General features: G+C 36.9%; 1 protein-coding gene across 1 annotated transcript; it reads right to left on the bottom strand.

The window, feature by feature from the left end:
- Positions 1-613: 613 nt before the first annotated feature.
- Positions 614-18,065, bottom strand: cUnh21orf91 (chromosome Un C21orf91 homolog). Its single transcript, XM_084399751.1, has 5 exons — positions 17,922-18,065; positions 15,957-16,090; positions 4,269-4,757; positions 3,325-3,387; positions 614-2,528 (listed from the first exon to the last, which is right to left on the bottom strand). The coding sequence occupies exons 2-5, from the start codon at positions 16,081-16,083 to the stop codon at positions 2,362-2,364; spliced, it is 846 nt and encodes a 281-aa protein (XP_084255877.1). The 5' UTR covers positions 16,084-16,090; positions 17,922-18,065; the 3' UTR covers positions 614-2,361.
- Positions 18,066-20,653: the final 2,588 nt, after the last annotated feature.

The raw sequence follows: 20,653 nt of genomic DNA, 5'->3' as shown, positions 1-20,653 counted from the left end.
TAACACAAAAGAAGATATTTTAAAGAATAATGGTAATCAAACAGTTGACAGTAGCCACTGACTTACCAAAAAAGGACTATGAAAGTAAATGCCACCACAAGAATACCAACATTCTTCAAAATATCTTCTTTTGTGTTCAACAGAAGAAAGACACTCATACAGGTTTGGAACAAAATGAGGGTGAGTAAGTGATAAAAGAATTTTCATTTTTGGGTGAAATATCCCTTTAATGGGGTATGCAAAAGTAGAGAATGAATGAAACTTGGCCAGAAAGTGCCTAGAAACACATTGTAGGCAATGTTTGATGTTCAAACTATGTATGCAATGCATGTAAATGTCAGTTCAAACTGAAAGATGTTTAGCAATGAATGAATACATGTATACATTTTGTCATTCAAGTAATAACCATCTGGTTGTGTTCAGCACAATATTTCAAGAATACTTTTATTCAGCAAACCATTTAAAATGCAAGCATAATGAATTTACTTCACCATTCACTTTAATTAAAGTGCTTTAAGACCAGGTATCGGATAGTCCAGGGCACATTTTAGAAACAACCATACCAGCTGCTGGTGAACCCAGTGAATTAAAGGCATAAATAATCACACAGAGGTTTAGGAAAAATATTTTTATTAATTCATTCCCTTAAAGAAAATGTACACATCACTCCAAACAAAAACATCCAGAAATCTTCCACACTGATGGGAAGATCCACTAACAAAACAGTATTGCATAAACCGCATTAAATGTCACATAACACAGACCACTGGAAAAACAAAAAGCAAAATAATAGCACAATAATGAATTAAGAGAAAAATAACAAGACATCAACACCAACATAAGTTTAACATATGGCCTACATATGCAACACACTCGAAACAAACATGAATCTCATCCACATAGTTCATTCAGTATCTCCACAGCACACAAACATTTGGACAGTGTGCTTCATTTCATTTACTCCGACCTCCTGTGACAAATCACAGAGTGAATCATAAAAGAAAGCTTTTAAACTGCACAAAGAAACCAAACCTGACACTTCAGACACATATTGCTTCTTTTCCACAACTCATCCATAATAACTCACAGCTATAGTTTGCTGACTTTACCTTTCAGAGCATAACCAGAATGATAGATAACTCACTCGTAGAAAATAAAATATTCTTAGAAACCCCAGAGGGGTCAGTCGAATGTGTATCTCTTATAAAGAGAACGGATAATTCAAAATACCTAGCTGATTCTTTAAAACAATGTTGAGATTTACTTTTTTTTTTTTTAAGATTCTAGAGATAATAGACTTCATAGAACAATAATAATAGACACAGAACCATGCACACACTTCAGGGCAGCAAGTGGACAGGATTCTCTGAATGGCCACCAGATGGTGACACAGTCTGATCTAAAAATCAAGGCAGCTTTGCCCTGACTGTACTTTCACTTTATGCACAGACTCTAAATGTAAGAAACTATACTATAATACCACAAGAAAACAACCTCTAAACGCTACAGAAAGGAAAACCACTTTAAAAAAAAAAAGTCAAATTTGGTTTTGAATATTTGTAGCAAGCAAATAATTGTCATAAAATAAATACTGAAATAGTTACCTTGAGGTAACAAAGGCTTTGGTTAAGCATTCCTATCATTCCAATATTAATCCCAGCACTAAATTAAGCCTAAATCAAAGTTAGGCCTGTGCTTAACATGTGTGAACTAACCATTCCAGCTGAAACGTTCATGTCCAAACTGCTATTCTCTTAATCATAACCCGTGAAATGTTGTGATGCACCTATGAAATGTAAATTTGAAGAACAGCTTTAAGAGTGCAATAAAATAAATGTAAACTTCCTCTAAAGCGTTTGTGTCGTATCTCGGCACAACAGGAGAAATAAAGAGTAACGGAACAACCGTAGTCATTAACAAGTTCCACTGCAATGAGCAGAGGGAGGGAAAAACTGTTAACTAAGCAACAGTTACCACAGCAACACCACAACCAATCAGCAAGCCCGAATGTGCAGGAGGAACATTGTCAGACTGATCCAAGTCTATTAACCACCCATGATCAAGTGTAGAGAGTAAACAGTGATATGAGGAGGAAAAAGCAACATATGAATGGAAAAGAAAAAAAAAGAGTCTTTGTAAGGTTTTAAAAACACCTCATTCTGCATAGAAACACTTTGAACAGGCCTGCAAAACACTTTCGCTTTTTAAAGTCCAGCTGAAGATTCAGCGAGGTGACACCGAACTCATTAGCACAGTGTGTGCGTTTCCGGTCCGTTTGAGCTTTGAGCTTCCGCAAGAGTCTGCTTGGAGCTGCGGTTTCTTTTTGGTCTTTGGGGGACTCGATGTCCCCAAAAAAAAGTCTCATTCCACTGGGTTGTTGCTAGCTTTGACCCCGGCTCGTCCGATCTGGAGCCACGGCAGCTTGGCACAGTTTTTGAAGAGCTGCTCAATGGCTATGTGCCGTACATGAAGCTCTGATGAAAGAGAGTCCTTCTCCTGCACAGCCACAGAGAGCTCCTCGAACACATCTGAGGGACAAACACACAGTGTGTATTAGTTCAAGAATAATGCTAACCTACACAATAAACTTGAAATGTGCATAAGCAGGGCTCAATAATAAGGATAGCCAGCAGGCCAAAGTGCAGAACTGTCTCTTACTATTTTCATAGCTTGCATGATTTTCTTTACGTTTTTGAGGCATAAAAATGCAAGTTTTTAATTTCGTTTATATGTTTGAGGTGTTTTAATATGCTTCTTCATGGGATACATCAATCAGTAATGTATGCCATCATTTTCCAGAAAAAGTGTTTATGAATTTATGGAGCACCTTGTATAATTGTAAAAATGGCGTACTGTAAAAGTTACTTCTATTATTGCAAATTATCTTTGTAAAGAAAATTTTAAAAAAGTGAAAATATAAATAAAGTATTTTATTTAAAAAAAAAAAAAATAATGACAATGAAATGTAAAATTAAATCATGTAAAATAAATAAATATTAAAAGTCAATAAACAAACAAATAAATAGGCAAGTAAGTAAGTGTTAGCGCTAGATAAACTGTTGGCAGGTTCAGTGCAAACTAGGCAGGAGGAAAGCTACACTGTTGAGCCTTGACAAGATGAATAAATTATCTACCACATTATTTTTTGTTGTGACATACCATATTTTGCAAAGGGAATATGGTATATCACATTTTTATTACTAATATCAAGTCACTCTTCCATACAGTATGCGTTTAGGTTAAATGGAGTAGTTCACCTCAAAAATGAAAACTGTCACATTTTTCTTATTTTGGGTAAGCTTTGGGTTTGAAGATCAAACTCACTTTGTATCTGTAAAAGCAGCTGCTCGTTCAGCTGGTGAAGCTCCTCCACACTCATCGTCACCACTGAAACAGAAAGACAAACATTAAAGTGGGTATGAAAATCATTCTCTAGCTATCTTTCCCCCAAAAAATGAAAACTGACAAACATCTCCTTTCACAGCTGAAGGCAGATGACCTCATAACAGTCCTTGAGAAGCATTCAAATCAGATGTGCGGCTCTGAAAAGCATGTGCTGTGACCCTGATGACATATCTGTTTTTAACTGAAGCCATTTCTTTGAGTGAGATAAAAAGGAGACAAACATTGAAGAACGGAGCGAGAAATCAAGGTCTAGACTTAAGGTCTGGTGTTTTGTGGACTGTATTGACGGGAAAGATGCAGAGATACAAAGCGTCAGATAAAAGCCTAATGGTGAGGATATCGATTTCTCTCCTTCACTTTGTCAAAGACGTTACCGAGAGAATTTAAGTGAGCCCAAAACTATTCACTATGTTGCTTGATTTTGTAATGCCAACAAAACCATAGCAAATGCACTATTATTTGATCAAAAATACAGTAAAAACAGTAATATTGCAAAATGTTATTACAGTTTAAAGTACATTTTTTATTTGAATATATTTTCAAATGTAATTTATTCCTGTGATGGCAAAGCTACATTTTCAGCATCATTACTCCAGTCTTCAGTGTTACATTCTAATATGATATGGTGCACAAGAGGCATTTTCATATAAATGTTAAAAACAATTGTGCTTAATATTTTTGTTGCAACCATGATAAAGTAAAAAAAAAACACAGCATTTATTTGAAATAGAAATGTTCTGCAACATCTTTACTGTTATTTTTGACCAATTTAACACATCCTTGCTAAATAAAACCAAAAAAAAAAAAAAAAAGAAGTACTTATCCCGAACATTTGAACGATAGCGTATATCATAAATACTCACGTTCTTCTTGACTGTGTCCTTTGTGTCTGGCTGTGTCTCTCTGCTCTCGGTTCTGCTGTTCTCCGGCCCATAATCCCTGGCGTGGGCCCTGCAGCAGGTCGAGGCCGAGCTCCTCTGCAGAGTGGCAGTCCAGCATGGATTTCCCATACTCCGAAACCACCACTGACGCCTCGTCCGCCCATCGCGGTGCATAGCGGGGAACTTGAGCATCCGACTGGGGCACGAGCTTCCTACCACCCTGCTGGGAGTGACACAGAATCTGTTTGGCCCCCCAGCGTCCAGGTGTCTCTGCGGTTAAGGAGTCTCTGTTCTGGGTGTACTGTATAATGCGGTTGATCCGCTGGCTTAGAGCCCGTTTCACGCCCTCGTATGTGCTGTGAGAGGCCTTGGCACGGGAGAGCTTCTGGTTGGCGATGAGATGGTACTTTTCGAAGCAGTCCCTATGCCCACGTAGAGACTTGGAGTGCAGCAGGGTGGCGCTGGATATACCTAGTATAAAACACAAAGGAGGACACACTTAGATATTTGCAATTCACTGCTTGTCATGGGCTAAACATAGCATATTAAAATGCTTATCAGGTGTATATGATGGGCCTCTCTAAATATAAAGTCACATGACAACAACTGTGCCCATTTTGCTAGATTAAAACAGGTACACATCTTAACGCCCTTCAAACACTGTAAAACTCACAAGCTTGAAACAGATGCATCTATACATCTCTGAGCAAATCAGCACCTGAAAACATCACTTCCTGTTTTGGGTCCTTGATGAGCAGAGTAGAAACACACTTCTGCTTAAAACTTAAAGTAGGCCAAGAACAAATAAAACACAGAGGCACAGAACGAGTGCTGCTGGGTGCCTTTGTGTGTCGGTTTTGCGTTAGGATGTGCCGTTTGTGTCAGAGCTTAGTTTTGTTCAAACATGTTTTGAGTTGTAATCATGTCAGCAGAGACTGTTGTGGGATGCACAAAGACAGACACACTCATTTGCTTTTAAAAAGAAAAGCTGAAAATTCGGCCATTATTTAGGCTACTCTTTCTTATGTTTTCCATATAACTTTCTTTCTTTTGCGGAACACGACGAAGGCCCAATGGCCAGGCCCCAAAAAACTTTAAGCACCATTTATCTCATTTGTATAATTGTTCTAGTAGGCTATTTATTTGTGCTATTGCTTGCAATTTGTTTATATGTTCTTATTTTAAAACTGACTGTTTACTGGTCTTTAATAATGTTTGAACATATTAGTTATAGGTAGTTTTTTTTGGTGTGGTTTTCGAAAATGGATTCAAGATTTGTGAATTTGTGAATTTTGGTGTCATAACAAAAGGATACAAGGGTCAAAATCAACAAAAACTTTAACTTTTTCCACTGAAAACCTAATAATCTGCCCTAGCTCTACTTCATGAGAGCAGCAGCGACATCTTATACATGAACAAAATGATTCTGATGAGTCAGATCTTTTCAGTGAATCATTTGATCTAGTTTACATGGATCAGGTTCTATAATTCACCTCACTTACTTCATCCAGTCCGGGACAATTTCACATTTTTTAAGGTCTCAGTGAGGCCAAGTGTAGTTTTGGAGTCCACTGACTTTTACTGTGTGGACAAAAACAGTAGAAACATTCTTTAAAATATCATCTTTTGTGTTCCAAAAAAAGTCATACAAGTTTGGAACGGCATGAGGCGGATTAGTCATAACCGGTGGTTTCATTTGTTTCAAGGTAACTGTGAGCTGAGGAGCCCTCACCACATACACGGTTCCAGTAATGTCTGCGCACAATGTACCACTAAACTCAAGACTTTGGGTGTCTTGCTTTAGCTTGACTCGCTGTGCTTTTCTTAAGCAGAGCAGCTCACAGCTGAGAGGAGGCAAAAGCCAAATGAATTCACCGTCTTACAATAAACCAATTTCCTGCACTTCACAGCGAAGTCTGAATAACAGGAAAGCACACTGTAGAGTGCGATTATAAATAGAGGTACTGAAGGTTAGAACACACACACACACGACAGGCTCTGACAGAAAACATGAGCACAAGGAGTTCTGAGTGTTTTAACTTTCACCATAAGCCAGTGCAACCCAAAAATCATTACTGCGGGAATCATGAGCCTAGCAAAGAAGACTCTGAAAAAGTATGTGATACATAAGATTTTAAATGCAACTTTGATTTAATTTCCTCTATCAACATCACTGACTGATTCAAGGCTCAACAAGAGGATTATGTGTGTGTGTGTGTGTGTGTGTGTGTGTGTGTGTGTGCGTGCGCATCACACACAATAATAACTATTCTAATATTAATATTCTAATATTATCATTCTTTTCTATAAACAACAACAACAACAAATGCATATTTGAATATAAAAAATAAAATAAAAACTTAATGTAACTCCATGACAGCTATACATTCATAAACACTTGCTGGGAAAACCGAATGTGATGCTCGCCTCAGCAAGAACCTCTGAAAAAGGCATCTAGTCAAAACACAAAATCTGTGTCAACTTGCAAATAACTGATTTCCATATCTAGCTGATGTCTGAAAGCAGACAGAGAAGAAGTGTTCTGAATCAAACCCTTTAGTGATGAAATACTCAATGGTGCTTGTGTAATACTCTGGCCTCAACAACAACCACAACAACACTAACAACAAGCAAGAGTCTCTCGGTAAGAACGACAAGAACAGAGATTGAGACAAGAAAAGAAAGGAGGCCTTGTAATCCATGTTACTACTTAGAAACAGCACCAACGAGATTAGCCGATTTACCAAGGGTGAAGGTGGGGGTCGCTGTCATGGAAACGGTAATCTCATCAAGTGCAAATTATGTCACTTGACTTTTCATTGTTCCATTAAATCACCATTTCACTCAGTTATTCCTCACTTTAGATAAACAGAGCATTCAATTAAATCATAAACAACCTTCAAATACACTATGTACTCCCCAATCCAATATACAGTTAGAACTGTTCTTGTTCAGTATTTTCAATGATAATGATTGTGCACTGCAAAAAATGACAAATGTGTTCTCAATCAGGCGTTCATATATTGAGAAATGTTTCAATTCTTCAAATAAAATGATTCAGCTACTGAATCAGCCTGTTCTTCCTGTCTCATGCGGGTTAATTCACAATCATGTGGGCTGCTTCTGCTTTATGAAGAAAGGACACTGGATCCTTGACACACTTCAGTGTGTGTGTGTGTGTGTGTGTGTGTGTGTGTGTGTGTGTGTGTGTGTGTGTGTGTGTGTGTGTGTGTGTGTGTGTGTGTGTGTGTGTGTGTGTGTGTGTGTGTGTGTGTGTGTGTGTGTGTGTTGTGTATATGCAGGGAATGAGCACGTGGGGTAATAGTGAAACCGCCATGCCCAAAACAGCACCTCATGGTCAAAGCTGGAGCGAGGACAACAGCTGCAGTGATTGACATGGAGGCGTCACGTCACCCACAACAGAATAAATATAGCTGTTCATATATCATATATCCTGTTCCTACAGAAGCAATCAACCACTACAGACCAGAGTAAAATATATCCCTGGGATTAGGATTAAAAAGCTCTTCAAGGCACGAGTAGAACCATAAAGGCAGGGATGCTGAAAATGCAGAATCCTATAATAAATGGAATCTACAGTATATTGTCACGGAATTAGGCAAATTTTGGATGAATAAATTAAAAGTAGGGCTGTACAATTAATCAAATTACATTACTGTAAATATTAAAAGCGCAAAAAGTCTACTAACGCTTGTGGTGTGTACAGCGTCTGCTGCCTCACTATATGAGGACATGAACACATGAACTTTATCTCCAGAGCTGCTCTGAGAGTCACTACACCATTTCATTTGTAAAACTATTGTCATATCATAAAGACATAGAAACTCAAAGGTCTTTATGACAAGCCATCAAAATAAATGTTTGGTTTAACTTGAAGAAATTGTGACAGAAATATATTACTATTGTACAGTAGAATGTACTAATGTAATAATGTAATATAAATAAAAAATAAAACATGTTTTAATAAACAGTAATCCTTTTTTGTGCAACACTTTGCTTGCCAATTTTTTTTTTTGTCCATTGATTGGCCAACATTTTAAAGGATGTTTCATGCCTTTATTTAATTACCATTATTTTGATAATAAATGTGTATTAAATATGTTTCATGAATGAAATTCCTAAGATTTTTTTTACTAAAATGTAAAACTGAATCCATAAAAATTAAAACTGAAAAAGGAATTTGGGAAAAAATAAAACTGATTTCATAAGCCCTACATAAAGGCCTGTTCATGCAATAAAGATTAAAACAAAAACAAAAATACATTACAATGTACAGCGTTTGCTTACATAAAGATAAAGAACACAAAGGTTGAGTATAATAGTGAACTGAACATTGATAAATTATTTTAGGAAAGTAGACCACGTAGCATACAAACACTGAAAACAAGAACAGTGTAAAACATTTCCCATGTGCATATATCCTGGAAAAAACCTGCTGTGAGTCAATTTATGAAGGTAATACTGTCATCCTACATTACCTATGAGGATGTGTTTTCCCTAATGTCTCCATTTCAAAGGGCAGAAATATTGCTGAAAGCCTCCGATTACTATGGAGCATGGAGAAGCATTACTTAAATGGAAAGCTTGCCGAGCAAGAAAAGCGCAGTCAGCAAATCAGTTCTCATCCACCATGCAGACTGCATGTAACTTCAGTGTCAAGAGGTCAAACTAGTGTACTACCTTACATTGATCAGTTAGGATAGTCAATATACATAAATGAGCACAGGAAAAACTAGAAACATCTCGAGCACGCAAGTATAAGCAAACAAAGGACACACATTGAGTTTCAGCATTGTTTTTGTGTTGTGCTCCAAGTATCTGGAATAATCAGTTTTCCAGCCATTCAGTGGGCTGATGTACACAAGCTCAAATTCCACTGCTCTTACGTAAAAGGATGAGAGAGACGGCCTGTGTCTGCTGCGGGGAAACTGTTAGTCCTGAGTGAGTGTGCTCGGCAGAGCAAGAAACCAGCCAGCCATCAAGGTCTTCCAGGGCCAGTGGAAAAGAAGAGCGGGCAGAGTCTGACACTACAGTGTGATGAGAATAAAACCATTAAATAGAATGGCCTTGAAAAAACAAAGACGAACATGATACCTTAAATCTTGCAGTTTGGTGAGGAGAGGTGTGTTACTACTTCTCTACACAATCCGACAATAGACTTAATGAGGGGGGAAATATCCCATAGACTCTCATTAACGGTGGGACCAGAGCCCGATCTAAGGACAAGAATATCAGAGAGTTGGGACAAAGACTTGACGGTGCACTCATATGACTATGAATGGGAGAAAGTGCAATGCGCGATATGGTGGAATAAGTCTCGCCTTCTAAATAAAAGAGCTAATCGCGCCAATTGATAATGTAATTGCATCACAGCTGCCGTTAGAAAGCTTCCTATAGAAATAGTCAGTGTTCAGCGCATTGGCTGGTCAAGCCTAAAAAAATTATGTTTTTTTTGCCATGATTTGAGCGTTTGGAAACAAAATTTATGAGACAGCTGTTGTCAGATATCACTGGCGATTTCAAATATGGAATTTATTCGTAAGCTTGGTGAACAGCTTTGGAGAATTTTATGTTTCCCCATTCAAAGAGATATGAGCTGTACATGCATGACTGAAATAGCTCCCGAGAGGCGTTTCAAAGATGGCCGCCGACGCCGAGTGAAATTACTTGCCTTAAAGGGACTTTGGTTGGGATCTTAGGCTCCTTTGACCCCTAGCAACCACCCAGAACACACTAGCATCATGGCAACGAGTTTTGCGTAAGGAAGCAGCATTAGAAATCGTATTCTATAATATTTCTATTGCCAGGCTTGCATCTGTCAGAGCCAATTCTCCATCTCTGAAACATACAAGCTAAAATGACAGAATACAGAAATTAATACTTTAATTCAACAAGAAAGCGTTAAATTGATCAAAAATAACAGTAAATTCATTGATAATAATACAAAAAATATATATTTCAATTAAATGCTGTTCTTTTGAACATTCTATTCCTCAAAGAATCCTGAACAAATTATCACAGTTTCCACAAAAATATTAAACTATTTTCAACATTGTTAAGAAACGTTTCTTGAGCACCAAATCAGCATATTAGAATGATTTCTGAAAGATCATGTGACACTGAAGACTGGAGTAATCATGCTGAAAATTCAGCTTTGCCATCACATAAATAAATTACATTTCCAAATATTTTACTATATTACTGTTTTTATTACATCAAATAAATGCAGCCTTGGTGAGCTTTCGAAAATAATCATACCATCGCACCAGTTTTTGTTAATTGTGCAATAAAACAGTGCTAGAACTAAAGCAAAATACACAAGGAACACTTCATATCATGCAAAAAACGGCATACACTGTCACTGTAATACAAGGCAAGCAACTGATGTTAAAAAGTCAAACTCCCATGAAACATTTCCCAAGCTATTCCATCAGCTCTAGACAGCATGAATCAAAGTGCTATTAAAATCTGGCTGCCGCAGTTATTTCTTACATAAGAAAATATGCAGCTCTACAGGCATCCATTTTCGAACAATACAAGACCCTCGTACATCCATCCAAAATGTACATTCTGATCTGCAATCTCCGCCAGTCTTTCCTTATGTGGTGTGCATTTCTTGCAACAAGCATTTCAGCTAAAAAACTAATCACTCTGAAATCTTTCAGCTTCTTTGAGTGCTGGAGGACATGTTTAACAGCAAAGGACTTCCTGTGTGCGTGTTCTCAACATGAATGCACAGATTAGTGATGCAAGATACATCGGTCAGTCACCATATCGGTATCGGCCAATATAGGTTCATTTTTAATGTTATTGGCTCGCTAAGAAAATTTGCCCGATACATTGAAGCCGATAAATAATGGATTATTGCCTTCAGCTGAGAGGCTACATAATATTATGAGAACACTACGGTAAAAGAATGTTGTGAATTCTATGTTAGCCCGTGTTTTGTTGCATTGTTACGGGATAAGGGCATTAGAGATGCGCGAATGGGCTATTATTTCATCCGCAACCGCATCACAAAAATAATCATCCGTCCGCCATCCAACCGCACCAACGTTTTTGACCAATTTTCAAAACCGCCCGAATTTAATTAAAATATTATTTTTCGTCACGTCATCCGCCCAATCCGCGGTTTATCCAACAACACCGGCAATCATGTTTAGCTTCAGCGAATGCAGCTCAAACAGCAATGCACAACATTAATGACTTTGATTGGGACGGTCATATACAGAACATCATAATGAAAACACTATAGTAATAAAACTCTGTGAATTCTTTGGGTTTAGTTGCCATGTTTCAGTGCGTTGTTACGGGAAGAGTGGCATCCACAACAGGAGTTACACATTCTGACTAGCATGTAACTTAGCTCAAGTTCACTTGTGCATTCGTGTCATTTTTATGCAGATATAAGTTGTAATATTATGTTTATAAATATCTGATTAATCTCATAAAGGATGCGTTTCTTTTGAGGTAATTAGACCGCTAACAAAGCGGTCTACTAATATATATGTAGGTTCAAACTAGGCTACTGTACTGTATATGTTTGTTTAATGTAGAAGTGCTTAGGACATGGCTTTTAAAGGTGAGACTTTTTTTTATTTTTTATTTTTTTATCAGGCTCTTAAAAATTACATAAAATTTGGATTTAGATTTATCAGCCAACATATCGGTTTAGCTTTCAAATATAAAGAATTATCGGTACTGGCAAAAATGTTCAAATCGGTGCATCCCTAGCACAGATATAACTGTTATAATATAACTGTTAGTGTCGTCATTTCTTTCTCTCTGTGCTTGGAGAACCTGCTCTGAGGAAACAGAAAAGCAGAACTGCACAGCATGTGCGATATAAAAGTGGCAATATAAAAATAGCCACTGAAAGTACCTCTTCTGCTACAAACACAAAACATTTGAACCAACAAAAAAAAAAAATTACCCAAATTTGTAGTTGGACTGTCCAAAGAATAAATAGAGGAGGAGAAATGAGTACGCAGAGGGAAAAAATGCAGGGGTGAAGAACTAACAAGTTTGGTTACATCGGAAGCCAGAATGTTTTATTGAGGGTATGCAGGTGTGGGAGCAGGTGTGGGCAAATGAGCATTCAGGTCTAAACATGCAAAGTCAGCTTGTGCTTGTTTACCCACGCCGGGAATGTTGGAGTGTATTGTTAGTGGGAAGAGAATGCAACTCAGTGGCAAACAGCCAATCAGAAAAGGAATAACCTGTGAGCGAGTACTGTCAGGCCTGTCAGTGCCCTCTCATGGGTCCACGAGTGCTGTTGTGCAACACTCTGCCATTCTGTGGTGAATCACTCATGACATACCGCTGCCTGCAGCTCACCATCATGCCTGGGCGATTGTGTGCTGCCTGGCCAGATCACTCATGCACTCTTCTGTTAAATATTCAAGAGCGGTAACCTTCTATCGCAGGCATGCATATTCAGTGTGTCTAATTCGTGAGCTCGGTGCTGCGAGTGGACCCAGCCCTTCGATGGAGTCACAGATGATTTCTTCTCCAGCTCAAATCCAGACGCTTCATAAACTGGGATTATGCATGTCACAGATAAGCAGATAAATCACAGAAAAGCGTTTGCAAAAATGACAGCCTGTCTGAATGATCCCTAATTTTTGAGATGGTCTGGATTGAAAATGCATTCCAGTTGAAAATCTCAGCTTTGCTGAAATTTCAAGGTAGAAGAATACAAAAATAAACAGAATAAATAGAGGAAGGACTGATGATGATGTTTATTTTTCAAGTGACATTCTCAGGAGACATTGTTAGTACACCACACTGTGTTACACAATACAACAAGGCTTCCAGAAGACAAACACCTGACATTACAAATGCAAGGGTCATTATGCATAGTTCCCAGGTATGTAATAGAATCCACTAGTCATGCTTTGACAACCTGACCTAGATTGGCCATTGACCCAACACAACCACAGAATGAACGTACGGGCCTTTACTGGCAGGACGTGACACATTGAATCATTGCTAGAAAATAAAGCCACAATAAAACAAAACTAGAGATACACTAGAGATGCATAGAAAAAATTCTGGCCGATACCTATACAACTATCATTTTAATGTAACAGTTGATAACCAATAATTATCATATTTTAACTAGGGTTTTCAAGGTACCAGAATGTTCAATACCAGTAAAATTCCACAGTTCTCATTAAAGGGATACTCCACTTTTTTTGGAAATAGGCTCATTTTACAACTCCCCCAGAGTTAAACAGTTGAGTTTTACCGTTTTTGAACCCATTCAGCCGATCTCCGGGTCTGGCGGTACCACTTTTAGCATAGCTTAGCATGCATCATTGAAGTGGACAAGACCATTAGCATTTCTCTCAAAAAAATGACCAAAGTTTCGATATTTTTCCTATTTAAGGCAGCAAAGTTTCTTGATTATTACGCAGGAATGAGAGTATAGTTCCTAGCCATATCAGCCTAGAAAATCGCAACTTTACATTTTCCGTCAGTCTTAGTACACGATGTAACTACAGAAGAGTCAAGTTTTAAATAGGAAAAATATCGAAACTCTTTGGTCATTTTTTTGAGAGAAATGCTAATGGTCTTGTCCACTTCAATGATGTATGCTAAGCTATGCTAAAAGTGGTACCGCCAGAACCGGAGATTGGCTGAATGGATTCAAAAACGGTAAAACTCAACTGTTTAACTCTGGGGGAGTTGTAAAATGAGCCTATTTCCAAAAAAAGTGGAGTATCCCTTTAACCATTTCAGTACCAGAGCAAAAACTGTTGATTTAAGAACTTTTTAAAAACGTGTCTCATTTTGTCTCGTCTGTTGGTCAGCAATCATCACAGTTTTTTAATTCAATCGCGCATATAAACAGAAGAGAACGAAAGGTTGTCAACCTCTAGAGCGCAAGCTCACTGAATTCTGCGCTCTCATGAAAAATCCCATTATAATAAAAAAAAAGCTGTCTTAATTGTACGATGAATCTTTACACCGTGTTGGTTCAAATCAAAGGATTCATGAGCATTTGGCTCGCGATTGGCAACAAATGCTTGTAAAAACACGCTATAAATATAAACCTTTGATGCTAAGAGAGCGCACAAACAAACATGAACGAGAACGTTTGAAAGCATTACGTCTATTCACTTGCAAAACTTTTGCGTTCTCTCACAAAACTGTAGATGGAAATAATATGAGGTGGGAGGAAAAACTATATTTCAGTGGTTTTGTGAGCAAACACAAAGTTTCTCAGTGGAATGTAATACTTTTTTGGGAGCAAATGCAATACTGAAACCATTTTTCTTCCCATCTACTATTTTTTCCATCACCATGTCCTCTTAGGTACAAACCTGGGAATCCTTTCCTACAAATTCCTGTTTAGAGATTTAGTCCCAACTCTCAACTGTGAAACCTGATAATCATATAAGTAACTGAAACTGACGCTAGTGCTGCATGATTAATAGGTAATCGCAATATCATCACAGAACTACTGGGATAAAAGTTTATAGTTTGGATATAAACACTCTAAGGTAGAGATTAAAAAAATCATCTTTTGAAAGTAACTTGGCACTTGAAATAACGCTTGCATCATTACATCTTTACGCTACCAGGTGGCGACAAGTGTCTGTTAAAAATATAATTTGTTATTGAATCATTGATTTGTTCAAAATTCACTTGCTAATTCATCCAGTAATGAAACAAGTATTTATAAGTGAGTCATTGAATCATTCATTCAAACCATTTATTTAAATAATTAATTTAGATTAATTAAATATTTAAAAGACTGCAGCAATTAACATTTTGTCAGAACCTCTAGTCAATTACATGTTATTTTGTTTAGTTGTCTGTTCCGAATCGTGATCTGTTTGTGATTTTTTTTTTTGAATTCATCACAACATTACTACACAGAGTATGGAAAATTGACATTCATTTTGAGTTTTCTAAAGACTATATTTAACAATTTTTTATTATTATTATTTACTTTAAGGGAGTGTAAGTGTAAAACAATTAAATTGCACAAATAAACATCCAATCCTGACCTATACAGACAAAAATACAGACAAAACCAGATATGGTATCGATATATTGAGCATCTAAAAACAAAATGACACTTTAACTTCTAATTAATGTCTAATCGTGCTCCCAAACCTCAGAATCCTCATCTATAATTAAAAACTTCCTGTTTAGCAATTCCTTCATAACTGAAACCTGAGAATCACATTACAGAAACTACTGACAGAAAATTCCAAACAAGGGCATGCAGTTCCAGAGAAAATTCTTTAAACCCAAGATGCCTACATCCTGCCATGACGATGTAATACTATTTGAAACACACATTTTTTTTCACGGGGGGGGGGGGGGGGGTTCAGAGCAAAACATGACAGCTGCAGAGAACAAAAGTGCCACTCCAATGAGGCCCCTCAGGAAACACTAGTCAACCCTTAATAAGCAGAGCGTTAATTAGATGCCAAAGTGGCACTTCAAACGCTCCAGTTCACTTTTTTGAGCAGCACACGAAGCGGCGGAACAAAAGGCTTGCTAATACATGAATGAGTGGGATATGCATGGGCGGATGAAGAAAGAAGTTTTACTCATTTATAATTAGCATAATCTGACCCAGAACTGGCAAGTTGAGGACATTAAAATGCTTATACCAAAAACTATTCTTACCCTCAATGCTCAGTTCAAAGCACACATGGCAGAAGGAAAGCGTTCCTGTGTCCGTTTCTAGTTTACAGATGCTGCAGATGTTGTCATCGTTCAGGTCTATGTTCACAAAGTGCTCCTCTTCCTCCATGATGCCTCTGCAAAGCAAACAGAACAATAACAGTTATTCAATAAGTTTAATCTCACTTTAGTGCCTTTTGAGATTGATGCATAAAATATGCTGTGGACAATCGCTACTACCCAGGTCCCTTAATCGTAAAATTTGCTGCTCCCATTCAGGTCTTAGGAACAGGCCAACAGATGAGCAAGAGAATTGGTTTGTCTCATATAAACATAACGCAATATCAAGATAAGGTAGAAGAAACACACACAGAGACGCAATCATATTAACAAGACAGATAAGCAAACATTCAGAACACAGCAGGTGTTGGAAGTTGCTGTGCTTCTGTAATTTATTATGGACAGTTTTACAACAGTCTCTTTCATGGGAGCCACTTGGATTCCTGTGAAGCCAAAAGACTTTAGTGTTCAGTGTTTACACACAACTAAATTCCCTTTGCTCAAGCTTTACATAAAGCCTCCTTCCAGAATGTCACAGCATGTTGAGTGGACAAATTTGGTTACAATCTGTAGATAATCATGACTCTGTCTGTCCATCACAGCCAACACACTGTCTGCTATTGCATAAAACTATTTCATAATCATACTTTAACAATTCCACACACAAAAATATGTGTATATATAGCCTACACACACACCACACTTTTTATCCAATGACCTTTCCAGTCCTCTGTGATTATTGGATAAAGATTATTAAAAATCATTTTTGTTTCATTGAAAATAGACTCAAAAAAATGTATTAGCTCACAATGACTTAAAAGGAAGGTTTAGTCTACATGACAGTAATATTTCTCCAATTTAATATTTTAGAGGATTAACATGGCATAACTAGAAACTAATAATTACATTTACTATAAACATTTCTTTGACTTTTAGGATTTAGTTAGGCTACTTTTCCCAAGGGTTTACAGGTCTCTGGTATTTTCCCTTACTTTGGGAAGCCTATAAAAACAAATCATTTTTTTCAACAGGTCCAAACAAGCTAAAAAGAACCCTACAGATATATTTTTGAACTGTTTCCTTTAGATCAAATATTTCTTTCTAGTTCTTTGTTTATACCACAGACAGATGAAACAGAACAGTGTCAAGCGTGGGATCATGTTGAACTTCATCTGATTATGAAAGTGTTTAAACTGTATAACCTAAGAACAAGACACTGTGGTTGTGTCTCAAAACCTAATGTGCTGCCTAGTCAGCTCAAAAGTGCTGCACATGTCAATAATGGCCACAAATGTTGCCAGCATACAAAAATTATGAGACACAGCCTTGTGGGACAATTTACTTTAGGTAATTTGTTCAAATTGCACAAAATTGACTAAAACATTTGTTGATATGCACGTGAACGTTGTAAATTTATTTGTTAGCTGAAAACCAGAAGACAAATGGACCAAATCAAACCAAAACTTAATGTGTAGAATTGACATTTACATAATCAACAAAAAGCTATCAACATATTTCAGATGGATTTCATACCAGTTTAATGTATAAAAGGTAACTTTATATGGTGACAAAGAGCATCATTACCATTTTAGTTTAAAGTGAGCAGAAGTTAACCCAACACCAACAAAGCTTGAGGATTTCCACTACTTAAACACACATTTTGATATACCTGTAGACAAAAACCCTTATTAACACAACACTATATATGACTAAATACTTTAAATACAGTTTTCAAGACATTCTGCGTTGGAAAATAACGATAACGTTAAACGTTAACGTTACCTCTAGACGAAACACCAGCGTTGACCCGTTATCTAGCGGCGTATCTATTTCTCATTAAAAATCCCCTGAAAACGTCACATTCTCGAAAAACAGACGATATCTACAGAACATATCGACGTTTATTACCTTAATAGTTACGTTGTCAGAAGAAATTTCAAGACAATCCAGGCTGACCTTAGAGGTAAGCCACGCTGGTACAGCGGCGGGTGTTGTTATTGAAGCAAACGGCAAGCAGCTACAAGTACAGCAACGACAAAGAAAGAACGCTCTAACAGACGCGACTCAAGCCACTCTAGTGGAAGCCCAATGTTCGATCACGTGCTGTGCGTTCGCGCCTCTGATTGGTTCTGCTATTTTGTTTGCTCTTAGCACGCAGACACGCTGTTAGCGATACCAGTCTCTTTCAATGATATTTCTGTAGTCTTTGGCCATACGTATTGCTCTGTTACTATAACTGTACTACCGTTACTGTTCTACAGTACTACTACTCTCGTACTACTACTCTGGTTCTACTCGTCTCCGTCCAGTAAAGCAGAGTGGAAAGACTAGACTAGTCATTACGTTCATATTTTTTTTACAGTCTATGGTTCACCAATGTAGAGGGTGGGTGAGGGTAACATTTCAGATTCATTACTTTTATGAGGGATTAGTTACAATATTTTTGCTGTACATTATCGACTTTTGGTATTTGTTAATTACTTACAAACATACAAACGCAGGTGAATTAGTTGAGAGTGAGTTGCTGCTCAATATAAAATAAGATATAAAAAAAAGGCACAGATCATTTAAATGATATAGTAGGCCTTAAATATTATACAATTTATGGCATTCAAATAGTGCTGCTATTTATTATATAAATATTACACTTGAGTTTGTGAGTAATGCGAAGAGAGCAGAGCGGGGATGAGAATTCCCAATGGCGACGCTCCACTTTTACGTTGTTTCAAAGCGGCTTTTAGTGTGTGTTTAAAGTTTCTTTTATACGAACCGTCGACTTTTTGTCTGAAACATAAATTTCTCAATGTTAATTAATCGTTTTAGAACTTTAATAAAGCAGTATTACATTATGATATTACATTCATTTTATTTATTTTTAAATATAAATGCCCTCTGTAGCCCACTTGTCTTCTGTAGGGTCGAGGCCGCGTTTTTTATTTTATTTTATTTTATTTTACTTTATTTTATTTATCACAATTTACCACGGAAGAACAATCATATCGCCTCGAGCATTTACGCACTCGGGGGATTCCAGAAGGGAATTTCTCTTTTCACAACACGTCAAAGCCATCATAGACAATATATAAACGGTCAAAGCAACTCGCATATTGATTTCGATTCTCCGTTCCACCATCCTTCCACTGTAGTCTGTGAAGTTATATCCTTACATAACTGAAATGGCACAATAAACCAACGCTACACGTGCCTTTGTGAATGCCTAATCAAGACAGTTATTCTGCTGAGGATCCCATTATCGTCACTCTATTCTGCACTGATATAAAAAGAAATGGCTTCTGCTTTCATCATGTGCCAGTTTCCATGGGCCCTCATTTGGCACTCGGCATCTGTGTCATCTTCATAGACAGATTGTCTGTGAGTGCTCATGCCAAAATCCCCTCTTGCATTCAGATTCTCTGTCCATGTGCATAACTGTCTTTAATAGAGTCATTCTGGCAAATTATCGTAATAATACAGCTATTAGAAGCACATTTAAAACATAGAGACTCTTTTCATTGATAAACATGCAGGGAAATGCTACACAACCATGTAGCCACATCCTAATCTCTCACAATTTTGATTGAGGTACTCAATTCTTAAAGGGATAGTTCACCCAAAAATGACAATCATTTACTCACCCATGTTGTTCTAAACTTGTAATTTATTTCTTCTGCTGAACACAAAAGAAGATATATTGAAGAACATGGGTAACCAAACAGTTGATGTATCCCATTGACTTCCATGTATGAAAAAAATAAAATTATTTGGGGCCAAGTCAATGGGGTCCATCAACTGTTTGGTTACCCATATTCTTCAAAATATCTTCCTTTGTGTTCAACAGAAGAAAGAAATGCATACAAGTTTGAAACAACTTAAATGATGACAGAATATTCATTTTTAGGTGAACTATCCCTTTAATTGTCTTTGTTGGTTTAGTAATAAAAAAGTGACACATTTCTGAAGCAATGTGAGATTATTATTATTTTTTTATATATATATAATGCTGGTGATAAGGTTTAATCTTCTTTCCTCTGCTTGTCAATGTTGTCAATTTAAAAAAAAGATATTTAGTCTATATATAATTGTATTTATTTTATTCATTTACTTATTTGCTTTATAGTGTTTGTTGTTTTCTTTTCTAGTGAGTTATTTTCTTTTTTATAGGCTATGTGAAGTTTTTTTGTAGATGTACTTAAATGTTCTGCTGAAGGTATTTGTACAGCCTCATTTCTGTTTTCTTAATAAAAAAAAAAAAGATATTTAGTCACTTCCTGCAGCCATAAACAAACCATTAGCACCACCATTTGGCCAGATAAGATACTGCAACATTTACACATGTATACTGTAATCTGGCAGCCAGAGCTATAACCATTAAAGACATCCATTCATATTAAGTGGTCAAATAATGTATTTGATCAATTACTTCTTCTTTTTTTTACACAGTATTGCATATTTGGTAACATCCTTGCATGCAACAGTATATCCTCCAGAAATACATGGTGTATACAAGTGCCCTTTCTTCTCCTTTAATAATTAATATGCAAGCTATTTTTATGACTTTATTTTAGCTATATGGAATATTACTTCTTTTTTTTACACAACAGCACCATTTAAGTGAATTGCAATAAAGCAAAAATAGGATT

The sequence above is a fragment of the Rutilus rutilus genome, assembly GCF_951802725.1.
Source record: "Rutilus rutilus genome assembly, chromosome: 25".
Taxonomy (NCBI): Eukaryota; Metazoa; Chordata; class Actinopteri; order Cypriniformes; family Leuciscidae; genus Rutilus; species Rutilus rutilus.
The sequence above is the reverse complement of the archived record's forward strand: the minus strand, read 5'-3'. Positions and strand labels throughout refer to the sequence as shown.

What these genes read in the sequence shown, in the direction of transcription:
- cUnh21orf91 (XM_084399751.1), bottom strand. Translation starts at nt 16,083, where the DNA reads ATGGAGGAAGAGGAGCACTTTGTGAACATAGACCTGAACGATGACAAC. An exon ending in CTTTGAACTGAGCATTGAGG is followed by an intron (nt 4,758 to 15,956) that starts GTAAGAATAGTT and finishes GTTTTATACTAG; the next exon opens with GTATATCCAGCGCCACCCTG. An exon ending in AGGACACAGTCAAGAAGAAC is followed by an intron (nt 3,388 to 4,268) that starts GTGAGTATTTAT and finishes TTTCTGTTTCAG; the next exon opens with TGGTGACGATGAGTGTGGAG.